Raw genomic sequence first — 25151 nt, 5'->3', positions numbered from 1 at the left:
CAGACTGATAGCATTGTGATTAACACCAGCTGTCTGCAATTACTGTAAGTTAGAATCTCCCCAGGCTCAAGGTTGACTCAGCCTTCCATCCTTTCTAAGGTAGGTAAATTGAGGAGCCAGTTTGTGGGGGCAATAAGATGACTTTGTATAAATATACAAAAGTATGAAGGCTATTGCTTAACGCATTGTAAGCCGCCCTGAGTCTCCGGAGAAGGGCAGCATATAAATCAAATTGAAAAAAAAAAGGGGGGGGGGCACGGTGGCCTAGAGGTTACGATGCCTGGCTTGTCAACCTGAAGGTTGAGAGTTCAAGACCCAAGAACCATGTGAAGGGGTGAGCTCTTGTCCTTGCCCCAGCTCCTACCCACCTAGCAATTTGAAAGCATGCAAATGCAAGTAAATAAATAGGTATCACTTTGATTTGAAGGTATCAGTGTTCCATGCATCATATAATCATGCTGGCCACATGACCATGGAAACATCTTTGGACAACGCTGGCTCCCTTGGCTAGGCAATGAAGAGGAGCACTGGCCCCTAAAGTTAGACACCACAGGACAGTGGAAATCTTTTTATATACTCTACATCCATGTTTTTCAAACTTGGCAGCATGCTGACTGAGGAATTGTGGGAGTTGAAGTCCACACATGTTAAAGTTGCCAACTTTGAAAAACACTGCACTACGTTGACCAAGGAGCTGGACTAAATGATCTCTAAGATATTTTGTAAGTCTAGGATTAGGGACCAGTTAGAATACGAAATGGATAGACAAAATAAATTGCAGTACTGTATCCACAATTAAAATTCATGGAAGCCTCCTTTACCACACAACCAACAATATTGCTAGTCCTCATCGTGTCATATATCCTACGAATTAGAATTTCAGTGGTTGTGGGTAGGGTGAGGATTTACCACAATGCATCACTTCTTGCTTAGCAAAAGTAGAATATGCAAAACTGTTGAGCTGCAGACAATTTTTTTTGTCATTTAAACCCAGAATCTAGTTTTCCTTTGTGCAGAATTCTATTATCTTTCATGTACAGCGCTTGGATGACATTACAACGTGAGGAAGTTTGATCATCAGCTAGGCTAAGCCGCAGAGGAACTGGGATGAATTATACTTCTAAATTCATAATAAGCTTTAAAAAATGTAGGAATCAAAATCTGGCCCCAAACATTTTACATAACATAAGAGCTGCCCCACAAACATGCTGAGAGAGCCACATATATTTAAAACATCTGCCCACAAAACCAAAACAAGTCAAAACAAAGTAGCTTAATCCAGAATTATTTTCTCCCTGATGAAGCCAATTTCTGAGTTTTCTTTCGGAATCAGATAAACACACACACACACACACACACACACACACACACCATAAACACACATACTCCAAATAGACAGCAGGTTGCCCCTATTTGTCCTGGCAAGTATGTAAAGGAACTTTCCAAAAGACAACAAAACACATACACACATGAACTAACCCCAAAAATCTCTTCTGCCTATCATGTGGTAGCATCTTCTGAGTTACTGGAGTTGCCAATGGTGAGATGATCCAAATCCGTGCTGAAAAACATGAGCCCAGATTTGTGTCTCTTTTTAACCAGCTACAGGAAAGCCTCAGGAAGAATAGCTTTTAAAGGCAATATCTCTACATCCAAGAATTTGATATATATTCAAGCAAACAGAGAAACGTATTGGTAGCACTCAATTTATCACAACTGACTGGCCTCAAATCACCCAACAATCTTGAAACTGCAATGAAAGTAGCATCATGCTGTTGTTGCAACTCAAACCATACCCTCTGCATTGTGGCATTGCATGCGTGTTCAAAGAGGGCAGAATTTGTGGTACAGCACTATCGTTATCATTTTTAGGAACGCAGGTGGAACTCTGGGCATCTGCAGAAGACAATCATAACAGAGAAAGTGATGGGGAAAGAGGAATAGGTCCACCTTAGAGAATAAACAGGTCTTTATATCAGGAAGATAAATCTATCTCAGCATCTACTTCTGTCCTACTATCGCAGCACCATTGAGAGTGTCCTGACATACGGCATTCTTGCATGGTATGGGAGAAGCTCTGTAGCGGATAAAAAAGCTCTACAGAGAACCATTAAAACTGCCCAGAATATCATCGGACTCCAGCTACCAGGCCTGGACGAAATCTTCAAATCTCGCTGTTTGAGAAAGTTGCATAACATTCTCAGAGACTCTTCCCATCCTGCTTACAATCTTTTTGGACTGTTGCCTTCTGGCAGAAGATACAGAACAATTAAAACTCGGACTACACATTTTCTGAATAGTTTTTATCCCAGAGCTATAATTGCACTCACCAATGAACTAAAGGGCCACCATCAGTGAGCTCTTGGACAGTATTACTTGGTCTGTTGTGTGGATGTTTGCGTGGTTTAGGGGTGGGGAACTGTGGTGGGTGGGAGTGTGTTTAGGGATTATTATGTGTGTTGCATCTGGTCTTTGTGAATTTCATTGTATGGGTATACTGTGTATACATGTACAATGACAATAAAGTTATTTATTTATTTATTTATATCAGGATGCATTAGAAAGTTAATGCTGAAGAGTAATGATGCCAGCGTCTAGACATTCTGGGATAGCTTTGCCAAATGAATATTAGTCCTCTCACAGAAATAAATTGCCTCTAGTCTTCAAGTAGGATGAGATGGCAAGTCTGCTTGGCGAACGTATCTTCAGTGTCTTTCCTATCAATAGTGTTCTCTTTCTGTTCTCATTGTTCCCACTGATGGCAATTCCCATTTCCATGGATTGAACCTCTAAAGAATGCTGCTCTATTTTATTTCTTGTTTCAGAGTACAAGAAAGTGGGTAAATAGCCCTTGGCAATAAATAAAAGCAGAACTGTAGGAGCTGAGAGCTGAGAATGGATCCCATGCAGCTGGGTAGACTTTAGCAATTATCCATTGGACTCAAGTTCCCGACAAGGGAACTATAACAGTAAATAGGCTATATAAGAAAAGAGTTGTCCTTATTTATGGGTTTGGAAGTCCTCCTCATTCATGCTCTGTTCCTTCCTGATTAGATTTCTGAAATGTGTGTTGCATGGGCTTGTCCTTGAAGACCATCCAGAAGCTGCAACTGATCCAGAATACAACAGTATGGGTAGAAATAGTACACTTCGGTACACCTAGGTAACAACACTACTTTCTGAACTGCACTGGCTCCTAATAGGATTTCAAATGCAACTCGAATTTCTGGTTATCATTTATGAACCCCTATAAGAGTGGGAAGAAGACAACAGAAAAGCACTATACTGTTGTTGTTTAGTCACTAAGTCCTTTCTTTGTGATCCCATGGAGTATGGCATGCCAGGCCCCCCTACCCTCCACTGCCTCCCAGAGTTTGCCCAAATTCATGTTCATTGCGTGGATGATGCTATCTAACCATCTAATCATCCCATCCTACGCTGTCCCCTTCTACTTTTGCTTTCAATAAAGCACTGTAGTACTTCTACCAAAAAGACCCCCATATGGACTATCAGGAGCAACAAAGCAGTAAGAAGAGCAAGGAGAAAGAAAGAGTTATAGTCTCTCTTCTTCTAGATAATGTGGACTGATAAGAAAGCAATTGAATGGCCCCCACAGTAGTACTCAAAAGACTGATCTACTAGCAAATCTGGAAATGATAACACTTTCATTATTAGAGCTTGCTGGAGTCTCCAAGCACACAATCTCGCACCTCAATTTCTTGAATTGGTGTTTCAAGCTGAGGTTGACACTGTTCAGATTGGAAATGCACCCGTGGCTCTTCTCATTGTTTAAATTGGATACCAGTGCCAAAATGGCAAATGACAATGCCCTTCTTTAAAAATATAACACATGCTGTTTTCCTTTTCCCACACCACTGAGAGGTACTCACTGTTGCTCGGCTTTGGCTCTGTCGCTTAGGAAGAAGAGGGCCGTGGCCAGGAAAAACATCCCCCCGAGGACCACAACAAAAGGGCACAGCATCAGCGCATAGCCTAAACTGAGGAATTCCCAGAGTGGCGACTCCTTTGTGCTCTGCCGTATCACATCAGAGATCTAGAAGGGAAAAGTAGGGGGTGGAGGGGGTGGAAAGAGACGGAACAGACAGAGATAAGCCTATTTATGGACATTCTCTTTGTCACCAACATAGTTTATTTGAAATGGGATGGGGGAAACCAACTGCTTCCTTGCCAAGATTTGTGAGACTTTCTCAGTTTTGCACAGAAAAACAAATCCTGACATTCTTACAGTTAACTGGCTGGCTCCTCCTATGACTGTTAGGCAGGATTTCCCATTGCGATGTTTTTCTTTTTGTTGGCATAAGTCTCTCCACAAGTGGCTGTAACTCCCAGACTAGATCCTCCAGGGATAAGAGGATGGTGGGAACCCTTGTTCAGAGATAAACCACCCATTTTTCCCAGGTGCAAAAATTCCAGTTGCCAACTTTGCCACCTTCTATGAAAAAAATCTGAAGGGGGCATGATGGTTCAATGGTTAAAGACACTGAGCTTGTCAGCTAGAAAGCAGAAAGCCCGGGTTCGAGACCTGAGCACTGCACAATGGGGTGAGCTTCCGTTCCTTGCTTCAGCTCCTACCCACCTGGCAGTTCAAAAGCATGCAAGTGCGAGTAGATTAATAGGTACCACTTTGTACGGTACTACGGTAACAACTTCCCATATGTTTTTGGCATATAGCTATGCTGGCCACATGACCATGGAAACCAGTGGTGGGATTCAGCCTCTCCCCTCCCCGCCCCTTCCAGGAGTCCCCACACACCCCATTTTGGCTCCCAGGGAGGCCTCCTAGGCCCAAAACAGAGCGTGGGGGTATGTGGCGCCCCCCGTGGCCCGTTTTCACTCCCAGAAGGCTGCAAGGAGGCCTCCTAGGCCCAAAATGGGGCATGGGGGGGCAGCGCCACCTCCCACGGCCAGTTTTTGCTCCCAGGGGGGTGCAGGAGGCTCAGTGCTGCCTGTCACATGCCCTGGCCATGCCCACCATGGCCACGCCCACCCAGTCGGTCATTAGGGCAGAGAACCAGTTGTTAAATTATTTGAATTCCACCAGTGATGGAAACATTTGGGATATAAGTTAAGCCAACAGTCTTGGGACAACACAGGCTCTCTGGCCAATAAACGGAAATGACCACTGTGCCCTAGAGTCGGACATGACTGGATAGGGAAATCTTTACCTTTTACTTTATTAAAGGATCTATCAACCAAGGGAGACTTCTCCACTGGAAATGTGGTAGAACCGACACTTTTCAGTGTTAAAGGAATCCATTACCTGATGCAGTATGAGGCATTTTCCTAGGTTCAACATCTAAGGCCCAACTCAAATTCATTTACTGAGCAATCTCTTTGTATACAGAGCCTTCATTTAGAACTGGGGTGAAGTCACGTTGGAACACCCATTTTGCTTCAGATTCTAATTAGGCAAACTCCAGATAGAGTTGGGAAAATTCCAGATCACAGTAGAATATCTGGGCTAGATGGCTAAATAATATCAGGCAATAAGCATACATTTATTTTAATGATTGCAGGAACCAAGGAAAACAATATGCTCTGTGGTCCCAAGTTAGCACCACATTTGGCATGTGGGTGTATGCATGTGTTTGTGTTTTAGAAATACCCTGAATAATAGTGTAAACCAAAACTAGGGTGCTTAACATAGAGGAGTCTTCTAAGTAACTAGCTCCCTCTTGAAGTGTTAAGTGGCGATGTCAGTTACTCTTCCATCTCATTTCCCTAATGCAGGAGAGGGAGAAGCTTATCTTTGTTAGAAAGATTATGTTAAAGAATACCTTACCCATCCCTTATCACTTTGGGGAGGTTTTCTAATTATCCGCAAATAGCAGAATTTGTCTGGGCTAGCACCCTGATTGGGAACATCCCCCCCACCCACTCCCCAAAAAATGTCTGTAGCATCAAGGATTGTGAGGATAATAGGAGAAGAAAGGAGTACATAGAAAACTTTAAAATAAATTATTTTAAATTCAAAATCACCACAGAAATCAGAGAGGTATCTTAAACTGTGGATCTGAAGAAACAGAAAATTGTGTCGTGCCAAAAACACTTCGTTCCTATGTCTCTTTCTGGTTTCATTAATGGTACTCTCTTTTCTTCTTCTGTAGATGTGTGGCTCAGTTCATTCAACAAAGTGCACACCTTCAGATAAAGAGTAACCTCGAAGTGAGAGGTGTGACAAACAACTCTAATAATAAAGGTCTAGAAGATGCATTCACATCACACACGATGCTAAATTAGTGTTACTTGGCTAAAGATTTTTTTGGGATGTGTGCAGTGGTGAAATTCAAATTTTTTTACTACCGGTTCTGTGGGCGTGGCTTGGTGGGCGTGGTGTGGTGTGGCTTGGTGGGCGTGGCAGGGGAAGGATACTGTGAAATCTCCATTCCCACCCCACTCCAGGGGAAAGATATTGCAAAATCTTCATTCCCTCTCCACTCTGGGGCCAGCCAGATGTGGTATCTGCCGGTTCTCCAGAACCTGTCAGAACCTGCTGAATTTCACCCCTGGATGTGTGGACTTATACAAAACCTGACTGTTGGCTTAGCTTATATCCCAAATGTTTTGTATGAACTAGAACATGGATTCATTGAATTGCCAGATTAAGAGCATTAAATGCAATCACAAAGCCCGGGTGTGTGCAGAGCTAGGGAGAATTATCATTCTCACAAGAACCCAGCTTCTTATCCTATTCCTCAGGTGTGCCAAGGGTATACTTACAAATCCAACCAGGTAGGGACTTCCAGCATCTCCCAAAAGATGTGAGGTGAAGCTCTGCAACGCTACGGCTGTTGCTCGGCGTGTAGGAATAACCACATACTGAAATGGAATGTAGAAGGCAGGGAGGGAGATAAAAGATTAAAACATCATAGCATTTAATCATTCTGAACAATTTTTCTTTTAGAAACAGCAACTGTATTTTGACTTAAATACCTCCCTTTATTTCTTTACAGCACTTTCTGGGTGGTTTACAATTTCAGCATTATTTATATATTGCCCCCAACAATCTGGGTCCTCATTTTACCAAACTTGGAAGGATAGACGGCTGAGTCAACCCTGAGCCTTGTCAGGATCGAACGCCTGACTGTGGGCAGAGTTTGCTTACAATACTGCAGTTAACCACTGCACCACCAGGGCTCCCTTTCCCCACCTAACCGTACGCAGATAGGAACCATCAGATAGCGAACATCAGCCAGTTTGGTGCAGTGTTTAAGGCAATAGGCTAGAAAAGGGGAGACCATGAGTTCTAGTCCCGATTTAGGGATTGAAGCCAGCTGGGTGATTTTTGGTCAATCGCTCTTTCTCAGCCATGGGAAGAAGGCAATGGCAACCATCTGTCTGAAAAGGCTGCTAAGAACTCTGGAGGGACTTGTCCAGGCAATCATCAAGAGGGACTTGAATGAATACACACACACACACACACACACACACACACACACACACACACGAGCTATGCTATTGGATGTTCTGTCTGCAGAGGGTGGATATAGTACTTCAACATAACTGGAGAGCAATTGATCAATCAACCTGCCTTCCATTGAGGACCTGTATACTGCACGAGTCAAAAAGAGGGCTGTGAAAATATTTACAGACCCCTCACATCCTGGACCTAAATGGTTTCAACTCCTACCCTCAAAACAACGCTATAGAGCACTGCACACCAGAACAACTAGACACAAGAACAGTTTTTCCTCGAACACCATCACTCTGCTAAACAAATAATTCCCTCAACACTGTCAAACTGGTTACTAAGTCTGCGCTACTATTAATCTTCTCATTGTTCCCACCACCCAGCTCCTCCTGCATATGACTGTATGACTGTAACCTTGTTGCTGGTATCCTTAAGATTTATATTGACTGTTTCCCTATGACTATCACTAAGTGTTGTACCTTATGATTCTTGACAAACGTATCTTTTCTTTTATGTACTCCGAGAGCGTATGCACCAAGACAAATTCCTTGTGTGTCCGATCACACTTGGCCAATAAAGAATTCTATTCTATTCTATTCTATCAGAAGAAGGCTCAGTTAGATCCTTTTTAATTTGGAACTAAACTGCAGCCCAGTTCAGGGCTCCTGAACTGCATGAATTAGGAGCAAATCAGGAGATCCATAAGCTATGTAGGTTGTTTTAATCAACTGAGAGTAGCTGATCATGGGGGGTAGGGGGAAGAAACATTTAGTGAAAAAGTAGTTCCTGCCCAAGTTTGCAGATGTAGTCAGTTACAAAAGTAGACTGGCATTTTGAAGAATAAAATAAAGCTGAAACTAAATTTTTACTATGGGAGTTGTCCAGATTTTGCTGCCCAAAGGACAGATACGGTTGTTTGGCCAAACATACTTCCTTAAGTAGAGGCCTGGAGAAAGCTCTGGTTTCCCAGTGATGTCCTCTTCCCACCACAGAGAACAAGCAAGACTATTCATAGCACTGCAGAAGGCATCTCTAAACCATTGTTGTTTTTGATGCCCACATCCTATGGAAATGGCCAGTGGCAAAGGCCATTTAAGAAGAACGCCCATAAATTTTAGGACCAGTATCAAAATCCAGAGGAATGAGAAGGGAAAGCAGCCAAGAGGTCTCCAGTAGTACTATGGTGACCTGCTTCTTTCTACTAATCTCCCATGGATGAAATTCAACTTCTATAGCCTTGAGATTTTATGGCAGTCTTCAATTCCAGATACTAACCAGATCCAACTCTGCTTAGCCTTTTTTTTTTTTAGAACAGCCAAGATTGACTACGTGCTACCACTTGCTGTGACACCTCCCTGCTACATCTACACAACATGAAATATATAAGCTAGACCTCCTGTTTTAATGGTGGGAAAAACTATGCCCTTATTGGGAAAATCTGTAATTAGAAGTGAGAGATGAGAGATGGTCTCTAGAAAGCTGAAGAATGGAATTTCTATCGAGGTTTAAAGAAGGAGACAGCTCTCCAAATGAAGAAGCAGAACCAGGGGTGGGATTCAGCCGGTTCGGATTGGTTCGGGCGAACCGGTTGTTACTGTTTTGTGCAGTTTGGCGAACTGGCAAATTGCACCACCGGCTGGCCCCACCCCTTCCCACCCAGTCATTCCACATTTCGCCTGCTCGCCCGCCATTGCTAACCTGCCTTCGCCCGCCATTGCTGCCTGCCTGCCTGCCTGCCTGCGGAACGTGTTTATGTGTATTATGCAGAGAAAGAGCAAGAACCTGAGGAGGTGAAGGTGAAGAGTGACAAAACAATAAGACTAAATGGAAGTTATTTATAGTGCAAGTCTCTTCCTAGCAACTTTGATGAGGAACATTGCAATGGTTAGCTTGCAGGAGAAAATTAGCCATACTAGCTATGGCTGATGAGGCAGAGGGCGCATTCAAACAAACACATTTAACCAGGCCAGTTAAAGTTCTAGCAGCTGCATTTGCCCAACAACTAAACTTGATTACTTCTAATTAGATTAGCCTTCAATCTAGTTTGTAACGAAGGAAATGCATTAATATAATATGTTAGGCACATACCGGTACTCCAAGCTTAATGTTTGAGTCCAACAACAGTTGCCCAATTGCAAAACATACATATAGCCCTATGCCAGTAAATTAAATGCAAGTTAAACTTCCATATCAACTTACCATAAGAATGTCAGCTGTGATGGCCCAGTTTGAAAACAAAAGAGTCTCACCAATAAAAATGCAGACCTGTGGTTGAAACAGTAGACATATACAATTTATTCATGCAAGTTTGAGAAGTATCCCACAATTTGGTGGTTCTGTTTTAAAGACTGCATCCTCAATATTAACTGAATGCACGCAGGGGTGGTATTCATTTACTTTCTCCTACTGGTTCACAAATGTGAGCTTACATGCGTGCGTGGTCGCTTCACTCGCACACGCCCCATCCAAGCATGCGCCCGGCCTTCTGTGCACGTGCTTTCCTGGTGCGTGCCCTGTCCGTGCATGCGCCCGGCCTCAAAAAATGTGCCTAAATAGGATGGCATAGAGCCGGGGCGGGTACATGAGCCTACCCACAATTTCCGTAACTGGTTCGGACGAACTGGTCTGAACCGACTGAATACCACCTCTGAATTAGGGGTGAAATGCTCCCGGTTCGGATGGATCACCCGATCCGGTAGCGATGGCGGTGGGTGGTTCGGAGAACCGGTAGCAAACATCCCTCCCCCCGTGCCCAGCTGAGCCGCGCAATCCTCAGAGGCTTTATTTTTTTATTTTTAAAAGCATTTTTTCTACAACCTCTTCAGCTGAAAAAATGCTTTTAAAAGTAAAAAAAAAAGCCTCTGATGATCGTGTGGCTCAGCTCAGATCATCAGAGGCTTTTAAAAGCATTTTTTCTACAACCTCTTCGGCTGAAGAGGTTGTAGAAAAAATGTTTCTTAAAAAAAAAAGCCTCTGCCGATCAGGCAACTCAGCTGGGATCGTCAGAGGCTTTTAAAAGCATTTTTTAACAACCTCTCCAGCCGAAGAGGTTGTAGAAAAAATGGTCTTAAAAGTTAAAAAAAAAAAGTTGCCCATGCCCATTCAATCATATAACCCATCACCACCAAGCCACGCCCACAGAACCAGTAGTAACAAATTTTACATTTCACCACTGCTCTGAATGCATGGCAATTTACTGTTAACATCTACTGAACCTTATCTGTGGGGTGGAGGAGACAGGGAGGGAAGGTTTTTTTTAAATTATTTTACTTATTTGTGATCGGGAAAATTTTTATTAAAGAAATACTTATAAAATGTTTATAGTTTTATAAGGTTTGTAAGCTTATATTGTTATATGTTTATAAGGAGGAAGTTTAGAAACTGGTAAAAATTCTGTGTATTTCAAAAAGAGATAGAGGTCAACCATGGTGAGAAATATATTTATAGCAGGAACAGGGAACTTCCAGATGTTACTGAACATGGCTTATGGCTGGGATAAAGGGAGCTAGAATCCAGCAACATTTGCAACGCCATATGTTCTGCCTGATTTGTAGTATTTATATACTTCCTTAAATTCTCAAGGTAGCTAACAATAATTCTACCAGTATAAACATGGACATAAATACAAACATAAGCTACAGAGCATGCTAAAAAAATGGGGTCTGGAAAAAAAAAAAAGAACTCCATCAAGTACTGAAAGGGAATCTGCCTTGATGGAGAGGAAGTTAAATATATAGGTTGATTACACAAAAGAGGAACTCTGGTTGCAGCTAAAGGTATGCCAAACATTTCAATTTTAGATTATCTTGAACTCGAAATGCAAAGTGGTGATTCTGAACATCCTAGAAGCACTTGGAGTCCTTGAAATAGCTTTGTTTTACATCACAGCTAATAGTTTTTTTTGTTTATGCATGTTTCCAAAAACTATTCAGTGGTGTTATTTTTATTACCGGCAGGGCCATTTTGACTACAGAAGGATCAGCATTCAAAGAACTGCATTAATAATGTATAAAGGGAACTTAATACATTGGAATAGAATCAAGGTCACCAGTTAGTATATTAAAGCATCGGCTAAGGTCCATTTTCAAGTGTGGAGACTCCAGGCACTCAACTTGGTACTCAACTGCTTTGAAATTAATTGAATCTGGTACTTAACGTATTTTGATGTGAAAATTTTGTCTTGATACTCATCATTTATTTGGTGCTCAATGCACAAGCTAGAATTTGTCAGTGTTGGGTGCCTTGTGACATTATTCCTTATGGGAAAAATTTGTTTGGTACTTATTGTTTTGGGTACTCATCATGCCTCCCTAAACCAATTAACGATGAGTACCAAGGTACCACTGTATTTGGCATTGTCCTTTACCCTCTTTTTGAGATTTAAAAGCAGGGAAATGAACTGGGTGTTATATAGGAATTCTGAATTCGTACTTCCTGAGATTTAAATGCCAGAAGGCAATAGATTGACTGCTCCTAAAAACCAGGAAGCATCAGCCTCTACTCTGTCTTCTCCTTCTAGGGCATAGCCAGAAGAAATGTATGAACCAGAAGTTGCAATGTGCAAAACAAAAGAAGTTAAGGCCTGGAGGGAAAATATAATTATTTCTTCCCCATTCTCCCCTAACCTTCCTTAAGATCTGGTCTTGTTTTATTTATTTATTTTGCCTCCAAAAGAGGCATTAGGTCTTATTTTCAGGGGATGTCTTTTCCACTCTCTCACCTCATGGCGGTGGTACCGACAGCCCCTCCCAGAAGAAGACCTCTGATGGCAAAATGGAGGCTGGGGGCAACACGCGCAAGCGGAAGCAGAAGTAGCCGGCAAGGCGAGGCAGGTGTCAAGGCATGGAAGGCCTGGCTGCAACTGTCCTAAGGTTAGTGTGTGCGGGGCACAAGGGGCAGCTCCACCCCTCATCCCCACCCTAGCTTGATTTATACCTGTACACCTCATCCACCTTGTGCAACCAGGTAAAATGGAGTGGGTGGGTTCTTAACTAGGGCTTATTTTGGCGATAGGGCTTATATTGGACGCACATGTAGAATCAAGCTAGGGCTAATTTTTGGGCTATATATATATACGTTTGCAACATCCTGCAGTCATGTGACTGCATTTCATGACGGTTTTGACAAAAACTGGCTTTCAGTTCCAGTTTTGGCAAAAGTGCGCCACAGCGAATTATGGGTTTGACCCATGGCATTTGCTTAACAATTGCATTCGTTTTTACAATTGCTGTGATCACTTAATGACCACTACAAACAACATTGTATAGATGGGTCGGCCACATAACAGATCTGTTTTCCGACCGGTAGGACTTAACAACCATAATGGATAGGCTCCATTACAGCTATAATACGAGGCTTATCTGTAGATAGATATATGAAGGAAGAGAAATCCAACTCAGCCTCCCCTTTTCCAGACTGATCACTTACATAGGCTCCTACAATGCTGTTCTTGGCTGCAACGAAAATCAAGCAGGTAAAGATGGCTGACCCCAGCATCCCGACAGCGCAAACTAGAGGATCCGCTCTTTGTGTTTTCACCCGGCACCACTTGGTAGCTCCAGCCCCAGTGATCACGCCCAGAAATCCAGTGAAGCAGGTGATGGCTCCAAAGATCAAGCTAAGGACACAGAACGATTCCAGAAATAAAACCCTTTTCTCATTTAGGTGTACTTATTTTTATACACAAGGCAGTAGGTGAGAGGCAGCAGGGAGGGTTGAATTAGCAAGGCAAGGCAATGAGTAAGAGGTGCTACATGGAGATCGATGGATTAAACCCCTGCAAAAGAATTCAGAAAAAAAAAAAAAGCAGTTTCTGGAGATTCTCAAGTTTCACGGGAATTCTAGGTTCTTTCAATAACTCAGATCTGAGTTTTTGACAATAAATGGAAAATTAAAAATATTTGCATTTAAGAAGTTTATTTAAAACTTACGGTATCTCTGGACAAGCTATTTTTTGCCACTCCATGCCTACATTCCACTGTTCTTAAATCATTCAACTTTCATTTCTATTATCATTAAACAAAATATGAACCTCTGCCCCTCATGGTAGTTGTGACAATTAAGACTGCAAAGGAGGCAAAAGTACAGAAGGAAAAAAAAATGTATGTAAAACCACTATTGGTCAACTGAAGTAATATGATCAGATAGAATTTAAGATGAAATGGCCTGCATTTATTTTCCTCTCAGAACTCAAACACTGTCATGGCGGCAGGAAGAAATACAAATAAGTAAATTCCTGCTTTTAAAATAAAATCTATAAAAAGCTTTGTGGATTGTATTAAATATTAAGACTGGTTGTCCCTAGAAAAGCCCAAAAGAACAGCCTGAACTGGAAAAAGTAGAGCTAGTCCTCATTTAGTGACTGATTTATTTAGCCACCATTCATATGAAAAAGTAATTTTACAACCAGTGCTTCGATTTATGGCTATTTGCAGGTCTACAAAGGAAAACTGAAGTAAAATCATAATAATATGATGTTTCACTTAGTTACCATGTCTCTTTAACAACCGAATTGTCAGTCCCAATATTGGTCACTAAAGAAGGACTAACCCTCCTTTTGTTTCACTCCCAGCCTATGGTATCTTCAAATGAATCGCATCTAAGCAGGAAGGCTCGGTTTCTGATTATCTGAGGAACCAGTGAAGGTTCTCTAGTCCTGTGGCCAACCAGGCCTGTTTGCCAAGAAGCACTCAAGCAGGACATGTGAGTAATGGCCTTCTCCTGCACTTGTCTCACTCCTTCTAGTTCTTGGTACGTTCATGCTTGCTGTCTCTGAACATGGCAATTTCATTTATTCATTTAAAATGTTGTACTGCCCACTCTTCCTCTGGAGGTTTAGAGCAGCATCTGCTATACCATAACGCAAATACAGCCAACGATATGTGAACATCTTCTGAGGAAATATTTTATAGCTTATAGGGCAGTGATGGCGAACCTTTTCGGCCCCGAGTGCCAAAAAGGGAGTCTGCGCTCACTTTTGGGCCGCAACCTGGAAGAGGAGCTACCCAGGGCACATGTGTGCGCCTGAAAATGAACTTCCGGTTTCCGGCGTATGAATGCACGCCAGCCAGCTAGTCTTCCGGGTTTCTGGCATGCATGTACGTGCTTCAATCAGCTAGCCAGCGCGCATGCTCACACAGAAAATGGAAGACCAGCTCTTCCAGTTTCCAGCACTGCCGCACGCACGAAGGCCAGCTGATCATCATGCGGGCATGCACGCCAGAAACCCGGAAGAGGAACAGGTGATGCCGTATGTGCCAAGCAACATGGCTCCACGTGCCACTTTGGGCACGCGTGCCATAGGTTGGCCATCACGGTTATAGGGGAATATGAATATAGAACAAAACCTTACCTGTCTTTAGTCCCACAGGGCTGTGAAGTGCAAATCTCTGCTGTTTTTTGAACAACTTGGGCCCGATGCAGGTAAACAGGGAACCACATCCCCAAAGCTCCCGTGGCAAAGGAAACAGCAGAGGTAGCCAGGGACGAAAACACATAACTGCGACTGAAGACAAAGGGGGTTGTAAGTCAGTAAATGAGTCTTTTGAACAGAGTAGAAGAAAAAAACCAGATCTGTCCAGGAAACACCTGATCCTTCTTACTCATATACAGTAGCCCAGAAATAATCTCAAAAACTCTTCCAAAGTTTGATACCTATAATTTATAATTAAGCAGCTATAATTAAAGGGCTGCCACAAAGAAGAGGGAGTCAACCTAGTCTCCAAAACACCTGAAGGCAGGACAGGAAGCAATGGATGGAAACTAATCAAGAAAAGAAGCAACCTAGAAATAAGGAAAATTTCCTGACAGAACAATTAATCAGTAGACTGGTTTGCCTCCAGAAGTTCTATGTGCTCCAACACTGGGGGGGCTTTAAGAAGAGATTGGATAACCATTTGTCAGAAATGATATAGGGTTTCCTGCTTGAGCAGGGGGTTGGACTAGAAGACCTCCAAGGTCCTTTCCAACTCTGTTATTCTATTATTCTTAATTTCTACCATAAAACTGCCGCTCCATGACAAATGAGGTTGAAAAACCATACCAGCTTAATATGATGATACAAAGGAATTAAAAGTCCTCTAGGAAAGGGCTGTTATCATTTCTGTAATATACAAGGCACTTAGCACATCAATGGTGTTGACATTGCACTAAATAGTTGCTGTCATCAGTAGCTTCATGAAAAAAAAGCTGGAGAAGTGGAATATTGTGGCAATTTTAAAAAATGTTACTCCCAGCTGTCTGGCTTTGAACCCGTAAAGTATCTCAAGTTGGTTTCTAACATAGAAAAATTTAAAATCAACCCTAAGAAGGGTTGCCTTACTTTCTTATCAAGGCCTTCATGTCCCTCAGCCAGGAGGTCCGGGCCTTCAGCTGTGCCCCCAGTTGTTCAGCGTTGCCTCTTTTAGCAGCTGGTACAAATATTAATATAAGTGTCCCTGTGATCATACCTAAAAGTGGAGAAACCTGGAAGAGAAGAGGGGGAAGAAAAACAGCTGAGAAAATAGCCCAAAGCGAATGATCTGATATCAAAACTCAAGACAAAGAACAGGATTCCTAGATCAGAGCAGAAATTCACCTCTTCTATTTTTCTTATATAATTAAGAAATTCCTGCCTTGGGAATTGCAAAGAAAATATTGGAATGGTGGGGTCGAATCTTCAGAACCGAGGTCTGAAAAGTCTGGAGGGAAAATTATTTATCTCCATGCGTGTCAACTTATTTATAGCACTTGAAAGGAGGGGGTTACACAGGCACTGAAATCATTTTCAAACCAGCCATGTTTAGAACTTCTCCTACAAGTGAATTTAAAGTGATAAAGTTTTGATTCCAAATTAATCATTATCAGTTTGGTTGTCCAGCAGAAAATCTCCCTGTCAACTTTCTCCATGTCATATATATAATGATCTCATACAACATCATGCCCTCCTTTACTTTTTTCCAAACTCATAACCAAGTTTGGAAAAATTCCATACAACATAGCCAACTTGCCAAGGAAGTTCTACCTCACCATCAAAAATTATGGAATTATATTGACTCCGTATATTCCCCAACAGCAAAGTCAACAGCAAAGAGGTAGTCCTTGTTTAGTGACCACAGCTGGGCCAGGCAACTTGGTCATTAAACAAATCACTAGCTAAATGAAAACTATGACTGTGCTTATGATTTTATTTCAGTATTCCTTTGCTTTACAGATCTGCGAAGGTCTTTCACTGTATCAACTGAAAATTGTCCCTAAACGAGACAGTTGCTAAACAAGAACTACCTGTAATGCTATACAATTTGTTATGAAATTTATGAATGTACGTATGTGTGTGTATTAAGAGCTGTGGTGGTGCAACGATTAGAGTGCACTACTTCTGCTGATTACCAGCTGCCAGCAGTTTGGCAGATCGAATCTCACCAGACTCAAGATTGACTCAGCCTTCCATCCTTCCCAGGTGGGTAAAATGAGGACCCAGATTGTTGAGGGCAATAAACTGATTCTGTAAACCTCTTAGAGAGGGTTGTAAAAGCACTGTGAAGCGGTATATAAGTCTAAGTGCTATTGCTATTTGCTATGTGTTTTATATAAACAGCATAAAATATCTGGGAGAAACATCCAACTTATCTCCATTCTATTCCTTGCTAAATAGATTAAGCTATTATCAACTGAATCTCTCCTTTCATTAATTCACTTGCAATCTTAAGTGAACCTCCCCTTCCCTCCTACCCATAATCTACAGCATGAACTATATGAAAGATAATTATGCTGGCACAATTTATAATGCTGATGTAAAAAAAACCAAAACAACCACCCACCTAAATCATGCATTCAATGTCCTCTCAGCATTTGAAAATGCCATGCAAATTCTATCTCATCTACAAAACAGAACTAATTAACCTGCATAAAGATGCTTATTCCGAACCAGGCATGTGATGGTATTCAACACTTCTAAATGGCACCATCTCTAAAATTCCACCTCTGCAGAAGTCCAGTGACGAGGAAACAGCAATCACCTCTCGGATAGCCGGAATCCAAGCAGAGTCAAAGGTCAGTAAGCAGTTTTGCTGTCTTATTTCCTCTCGGCTATTTTTCCATCCAGGCCAATTTTTGTGTGTGTCTGCTCTGAGCATTGTGTGCTAGTCTTCCCTGGCACATTTATCAGGGTCCCCAGGGGGATAAAATAGAAGGAAATAAGAATGGCTCGGTGCAGGAAAAGAAATGTGAAGTGAGACAAAGTGTTCCTCTCTCTCATGCACCCCCGAACAGAACCAAAAAAATAAATAAATGCTTTATGCTTAATAATAAGGGAAATTAAGAACAGTGGACTGAGGCTACCTTTTTGCCTTTGCTATCTCAACAATAAACTGGCATAAATAAATCGGAAGCGCCCTAAATTGTGTAACAGATTTTGTATGTGCTCCAACAAACGAGGGGAGTAAATGAAAGAGAAGCTATGGGAGAGAGGTGAGGTGGAAATCTCAGTGAGAAATGGCAAAAAATACAGGGTTTCAATTTAGCTGAATAACAGAATAACAGAGTTGGAAGGTACCTTGGAGGTCTTCTAGTCCAACCCCCTGCTTAGGCAGGAAACCCTATACCATTTCAGACAAATGGTTGTCCAATCACTTCTTAAAAACTTCCAATTTTGTAGTACCCACAACTTCTGGAGGCAAGTGGTTCCATTGGTTAATTGTTCTGACGGTCAGGAAATTTCTAGGTTGCTTCTCTGTTTGATTAGTTTCCACCCATTGCTTCTTGTCCTGCCTTCAAGTGTTTTGGAGAATAGGTTAACCCCCTCTTCTTTCTGGCAGCCCTTTAGATATTGGAACATTGCTATCATGTCACCCCAATCCTTCTTTTCATTAAACTATCCAGGCTCTGTCTGTGAGCCTGGATAGCTCACAGACAGAGCACTGTAATTTAACACCAGCTGTCTGCAATTAAAGTAAGATCGAATCTCGCCAGGCTCAAGGTTGACTCAGCCTTCCATCCTTTCTAAAGTAGGTAAATTGAGGACCCAGTTTGTGGGGGCAATAAGCTGACTTTGTATAAATATACAAAAGTTGAAGGCTATTGCTTAACGCACTGTAAGCCGCCCTGAGTCTCCGGAGAAGGGCAGCATATAAATCAAATTTTAAAAAAAAAAACTAGACATGAAACTAGCTGTTTCATTTTTAGGCCAAGTTTTATATATAGCTGGATTAAATAGAATTCTTCTCTCTGACATTTTTTTAGGTGGGAAGGTGAATGGGCAGGGGTTGCATTTAAATTAATTCAGATCTTTGTAAAAGCAACATTGTCAGTGTGATAAGGGTACAGAATAGTCAAAACAGCCATTATAGAGTACTACTAGCACTTCACTATAATTCTTTCTACTCTGAGGATCAGTTTATGAGTGCCAACATTTATGCACTCAGAATAATAGATAAAGAAAAGGGAGATAATTTGGTTGATGGTTTAGTTTTTCTGCCATCATGATATAAAAACAATGTTTTAGACTCTAGAAAGAGTGCAGAGAAAAGCAACAAAGATGATTAGGGGACTGGTGATTAAAACATAGGAACAATTGTTGCAGGAATTGGGTATGTCCAGTTTAATGAAAAAAAAAAGGATTAGGGGTGACATGATAGCAATATTCCACAAAGAAGAGGGGGTCAACGTAATCTCCAAAGTACCTGAAGGAAGAACAAGAAACAAGGGATGGAAACTAATCAAGGTGAGAACCAACCAAGAACTAAGGAGAAATTTCCTAACATGAAGAACAATCAACCAGTGGAACAACTTGCCTTCAGAAGTTGTGAGTGAGTGCTCCATCATTGGAGGTTTTTAAAAAGATCTTGCACAAACATTTGTCTGAAATGGTATAGGGTCTCCTGCTTGAGCAGGGGGTTGGAACGGAAGACCTCGAGGGTCCCTTTCAACTTTGCTATTCGATTGGCAAGTTTAGAGGTTTGCCAAAATCGAGGGTGGGGGGAGGAGAGGAAATGGAAAAAACCTAAAGGAAAAAAAGCTGAAGCACTCAAAAGAGGGCTTGTGGGGAAAACGGGGGGGAAGAACAGGAATGGATTGCTGGGAACAACATCCTGCTTAGCAGAATGCAAAAAGTCATCGAAGAATGTAATGGTCCATTTCTGGCCTTTGGCTCTCATCATTTTCCCACATATACCTCTACCAACATCTCCGAATATACCTCAGGAACACAGTGGCCCTGCATGCACAACCCATTAAACTCATCCACTAATAAGCCAAACCAATCTCTTCACTCATGGATCTGATTAGACAATCCACAGCCACATCAACTGAACCCAAATGAGTCATTTTGGAGCTACAGAGTTCCCATCTACTTCAACCCCATCAAACACTTCAGAAAGGAACATGGTGAGTCAAACGTTGGCCTCAGATGCACCGTTGACATTGTAATATAAGCCACACCTCTGGCTGACCATGTAGAATAATTTAAAAGGCAACCTCTGGTCACAGGAAAATTGTCCAGATCCTACAATCATATCATCATCCAAACCTTCTGGGAATTTTGAAGGAATAAATATGCATGGAAAAATACAGGCAGTAAGCGACATCCACAAATCATTTCCTAGCCTATTTCTAATTGTAGCGCAATTAACCTCTACTGTAACTTCACTCAACTGCAAAACTTTATGTCCAAAATAATATAAGAGGATAAATCTTCATTTCCATCAAATCTTCTCTCCACAAGCATCACTCTGCACGCCATGCTGAGTAACTGGTTGAATAAACAAACCACAGCTTGTTGTATTCATACTTCACACAAAGCCAAACACTGTGATTTACAAATTGCAATTTTTAGGTTTGCAGAACATGTTAAGTTAAAGCCAAACAAACCACACATCAGGACTTAATACATCAGAAATCAGGTACATCAAATATATATTAGGCCATTATGTTGCACCTGAATTCCGCAGAATTATAAATTTTGCTTAAATCAGGGAGAAAGGCATGATATTTATTCAGATGTTCTATACAAATGTGTTAAATCTAAACAGGAGTTCATTACTAGAGCTACAATACACAGGCTGCAAAAACTGGATCATCACTAGATAGCAGCCAAGAGCTGGAGTGTCCTATCTCTCTTTGCTGCCATCTTGTGGTGACTTAGATTTTTGCAATGCAGATATGATAATCCTGCTCACTTACTCACCCGCAGGGCCCAGTGCCAATCTCCAGCTACTTGCTTGACACTTGATCCCGTGATATATCCTAAGCCACTAGAAAACAGAAAGAAATAAAAAAATATTAAGATAAAACCACACAGGAAAAAAATGAAATATGACTTTAGTTATTTGGTCAGGTTTTGAGCCAGCCTGAGTTCCCAATGGCTCCAGATATACGGTATTCATTTTACCATAGTTGCCAAATCAAGAAAGAAACATGTCCATCAAGACATTACAGTATTTCAGGGATTACCCAGATTTTAGTTGATAACTAGATGGCTGTAAAGAGATCCTGAAATCACTTAATTTTGTTGCTTCCTTGATGCTCCTATTATTACTCATCCAGCACTTTAAGCGTAGCCAACCCAATAATATCAGAAACAGGATCAGAATAGAATAGAGCTGGAAGGGACCTTGGAGGTCTTCTAGTCCAACCCCTTGCTCAAGCAGGAGACCCGATACCATGTCAGGCAAGTGACAGTCTCTTCTTAAAAACCTCCAATGACACCCACAACTTCTGGAGACAAGCTGTTCCACTAATTAATTGTCCTTACTTTAGGAAGTTTCTCCTTAATTCAAGGTTTGCTTCTCTCCTTGATTAGTTTCCATCCATTGTTTCTTGTCCTGCCCTCTGGTGCTTTGGAAAATAAGTTGTGTAATAATATTACACAAGCTTCTAAATTTCTAATGTAAGAGATTTCTACACACTCCCAAACTATATACATTTTTGCAATCACAAAAATCCACACAAGCTCAACATTGCACCACAGGCAGAGTCCCAGTGATCTCATTAAAAATAATTATGTTTGGTTCATAAAGGCAGTTTTTCAATTGCCTGGCCTATTTTAATGGATTTTTTATTTTGTACCGAGACTCTAGTGGATTGTAGCACTAAGAGGGCTTTATTGGACCCTTCCTACAGATCTATCATGAAATATTTTGGCATCTTGGTGGCCCAGCAGACTAAAGTGCTGTTAAGTAGCACCAGCTGCCTGCAATTACTGCAAGTTCAAATCTCACCAGGCTCAAGGTTGACTCAGCCTTCCATCCTTTCGAGGTAGGTAAAATGAGGACCCAGTTTGTGGGGGCAATAAGCTGACTTTGTATAAAAAGAACACCGCTTGTGGGGGGCGAAAGCCCTACTAAGCAGGTATATACAAAAGTATGAAGGCTATTGCTTAACGCATTGTAAGCCACCCTGAGTCTCCGGAGAAGGGCGGCATATATAAATCAAACTAATAAATAAATAAATAAATAAATAAATAAATCTACTCTGTACTATAAAGCCCAGGATTCATTTTATGAATGTCCAGCTAGCAAAATCGATATAAAACACTATAATACAAATACAGGTAGTCCTCAATTTATAACCATAGTTGGGACCAAAGCTTCCTTTGCTAAGCAAGACGACTCTTGAGTTGCATCTGATTTTACAACCTTTTTTTTTTTTTTTTGCTGCAGCTGTTAAGTGGATCACTGTGATCATTAAGTGAATCGCATGATTGTTAGGCAAATCCGGCTTCCCCCCCATGGGCTTTGCTTGTCGGAGGTTGGCTGGGAAGGTTGCAAATGGCAATCACATGACCCTGGGATGCTGCAACCATCCTAAATGTAAGCCAATTGCCAAATGCCCAAATTTTGATCATGTAACCGTGGGGTGTGTGTGTGTGTGTGTGTGTGCTATGATAGTGGTAAGTGTGTGAACTGGTTATAACTCCTTTTTTTTCAGCACTGTTGTAACTTTGAATGGTCGTTAAACAAATAGTCGTAAGTGGAGAACTACCCATAATTTATTTTGTTTTGCAGAGTTATCTAGTCTTAGAACATGTAGGAGAGGACTATGATATCTGGGCTCTAAGAACCTTTGATTAACTGAAGTTTATTAAAATATGAACCAGAATTAGCTTCATAAAAATAGCATGCTGTAAATTCAGCATCAGACAATCCTTTTGGGCAGAGTATATACAACATTTTGAAAATACATTGCAGGCATTCTCATAAAATGGAATATGTGCCAGTTCATAAAACTGCTCCCACAGTGGGCATGGTCAGCCACAGGGTACCCATTTGCCAAAAAATAAAGGAGCTCTCACGAATGTTCGGTGATATCTCAGAACAAGAAACATAGTGGACATAAAAGGAATATTTGGTGAGGGGGAGGCAGCTTGAATCCTTACATTATTTACACATACAGATAGTCCTCGATTTACAAGAGTTTGTTTAGTGACCGTTTGAAGTTACAAAGGTACTGAAAAAAGTGAGTTATGGCCATTTTTCACACTTATGACCATTGCCGCATTCCCATGATCATGTGATCTACATTCGGATGCTTGACAACTGGTTCATATTTATGACGGTTTGCAGTGTCCTGTTTATGATCACCATTTGTGACCTTATGACAAGCAAAGTCAATGGGGAAGCCAGATTCACTTATCAACGGTATTACTAATTTAACAACTGCAGTGATTCCCTTAAGAAATGTGGCAAGAAAAACTCATAAAATGGGGCAAAACTCACTTAACAAATTTCTCACCTAGCAATATCAATTTTGGGCTCAATTGTGGTCATAAGTCGAGGACTACCTGTACAGTAAATAGCTGGGTTCAGACAACAATGCTATGCTAAATTCAAAATAATCCCTTCTGCCTTATTAATACATAAATCTGGCTACAGAATCAATTGTTCATGAAAACAATGTCAAAGAATTTAAAAGAATCATCCATTCTAGAAGACCAGGAATATTTCTATCCTTTTAATCTTTCATTTTTCTACATATGTTCTTCTATTTCCAATGGTCAGGTGGGAGTGCCAATGCTTAGTTACCCAAACTAGAACTTTGACAAACAAAAAGGTGAAATCTGAAAAAAACCAAATATATTTATGGAAAAAAAAACCAAAAGAAAGAGAAATCCCGTGACGGTTGAATGTGTTTTGGTATGCCAGAAGATGCTGCAAAATGCAAATTGCCACTAAATGAGTTTTCTCACCACAGATTTTATTTAAATCCTTATGCTGATTAAGGTTAACATTTCACCAGCCTAAATTTCCAAACCTGGAGCTGTTATTTAAGTAGTGCAAATAGCAGTCAGTATTTGAATTGCTGTACATAATAAGGAACGAAGGGGTGGATTTTTAAATGCCATTGTGTTAACTACTCTGGTTTTAAAGGGAGTTCTCCTATAAATACAAATATTAGCAGTTTGAATGAGATTGACTTCATGCCTTGTTCGTGGAATTCTTGGGAATTTGGCTGACAACTGATGAAAATATAAAGATAGCCTCAAAACAAAACGTAACAAAATGTTTAGTCACAACTTCCAGTTAAAGGATGCAGGATACAGTATATATACAAGCATTAGTTGCAGCACAAGTATAAGGAAGGCTATCAGGTGTAAAAATTTTCACAATACACATATCTGGTTTATTCAACCCCTAAAATAAATGTTGAACAATTTTAAAAAACAGCTGGCATCTGATGAAATATTGGTTTCCTTATAGAGTTATTCATTTGAGACTATCTGCTAAACAATCTAAGGTTTGGGCCTTTTTCAAACAAAAATGCTGGTTTTATTTTGTGGTGTACACACTTGAGAAACTGCTGACCTCTGTAGTAAAGAATTGATATTATCGTACTGCTTTAAGTGTGGATTTCCAAGAAGAAACCAGCTGATCGGTCTTTGATCTGTTTTTATTTGGAGTTTGGTCTAATCTACTGTATTGAGCTCTTCTTATATCTGTTGAATCAAAGAGTTATGGGGACTTTGGAAAACTTCTAGTCGAACGCCTCTAGCCATTATATTACAATGATTATCCCACCTTTGTTTGAAACCAGTGATAGGTGTGTGCAGATATCCACATCTGCAGGAGATAGGCTATTCCACTCCCCCTTTTTATTTTGAGTATGGATCTCTCTCAGTAACAGAATTGAAAGGACATTGGAGGTCCTTTTGTCCAACTCCCTGCTCAGGCAGAAAACCCTATACCATTTCAGACAAATGGTTGTCCAGTCTCTTCTTAAAAATGTCCAGTGTTGAAGCATTCACAACTTCTGGAGGCAAGTTAGTCCACTGATTAATTGTTATCACTCTCAGGAAATTTCTTCTTAGTTCTAGGTTGCTTCTCTCCTTGATTAGTTTCCATCCATTGATTCTTGTCTTGCTTTCAGGTGATTTGGAGAATAGGTTGACCCCCTCTTCTTTGTGGCAGCCTCTGAGATACTGGAACACTGCTATCATGTCACCCCTAGTCCTTATTTTCACTAAACTAGACATACCCAGTTCCAGTCACTGTTCTTTATATGTTTTAGCATCCAGTCCCCTAATCATCTTTGTTGCTCTTCTCTGCACTCTTTCTAGAGTCTCAACATCTTTTTTTATATTGTGGTGATCAAAACTGGATGCAGTATTCCAAGTGGGGTCTTACCAAGGCATTATATAGAGGCACCAACACTTCATGTGATCTTGATTCTATCCTACTGTTAATGCAGCCTAGGATTATGTTGGCCTTTTCGGTAGCTGCAGCACACTGCTGGCTCATATTTAAGCGAT

The 25151-nt window shown here is 41.1% G+C and overlaps 1 protein-coding gene across 3 annotated transcripts in view; it reads right to left on the bottom strand.

Moving 5' to 3' along the window:
• LOC117667472 (SPNS lysolipid transporter 2, sphingosine-1-phosphate) overlaps positions 1–25151 on the bottom strand; it is a 153920-nt gene that overhangs the window by 18054 nt on the left and 110715 nt on the right. Inside the window, exons 5-12 of one of the 3 annotated variants that reach the window (XM_087889297.1) lie at positions 20592–20658; positions 15753–15895; positions 14784–14936; positions 12860–13049; positions 9632–9697; positions 6742–6840; positions 3891–4054; positions 1480–1561 (exon numbers count right to left, since the gene is read on the bottom strand). In XM_087889297.1, coding sequence (XP_087745423.1) covers positions 1501–1561; positions 3891–4054; positions 6742–6840; positions 9632–9697; positions 12860–13049; positions 14784–14936; positions 15753–15895; positions 20592–20658 — 943 coding nt within the window. In that variant the 3' untranslated portion in view covers positions 1480–1500. Of the gene's footprint in view, positions 1–1479; positions 1562–2918; positions 3111–3890; positions 4055–6741; positions 6841–9631; positions 9698–12859; positions 13050–14783; positions 14937–15752; positions 15896–20591; positions 20659–25151 lie in introns of those variants that run through there. The other 2 variants (XM_060693177.2, XM_034420845.3) reach the window with 2 other exon arrangements.

The sequence above is a fragment of the Pantherophis guttatus genome, chromosome 1, assembly GCF_059756535.1.
Source record: "Pantherophis guttatus breed Tessera chromosome 1, ASM5975653v1, whole genome shotgun sequence".
Classification (NCBI taxonomy): domain Eukaryota; kingdom Metazoa; phylum Chordata; class Lepidosauria; order Squamata; family Colubridae; genus Pantherophis; species Pantherophis guttatus.
This window is presented reverse-complemented; position numbering and strand designations above follow the sequence as displayed.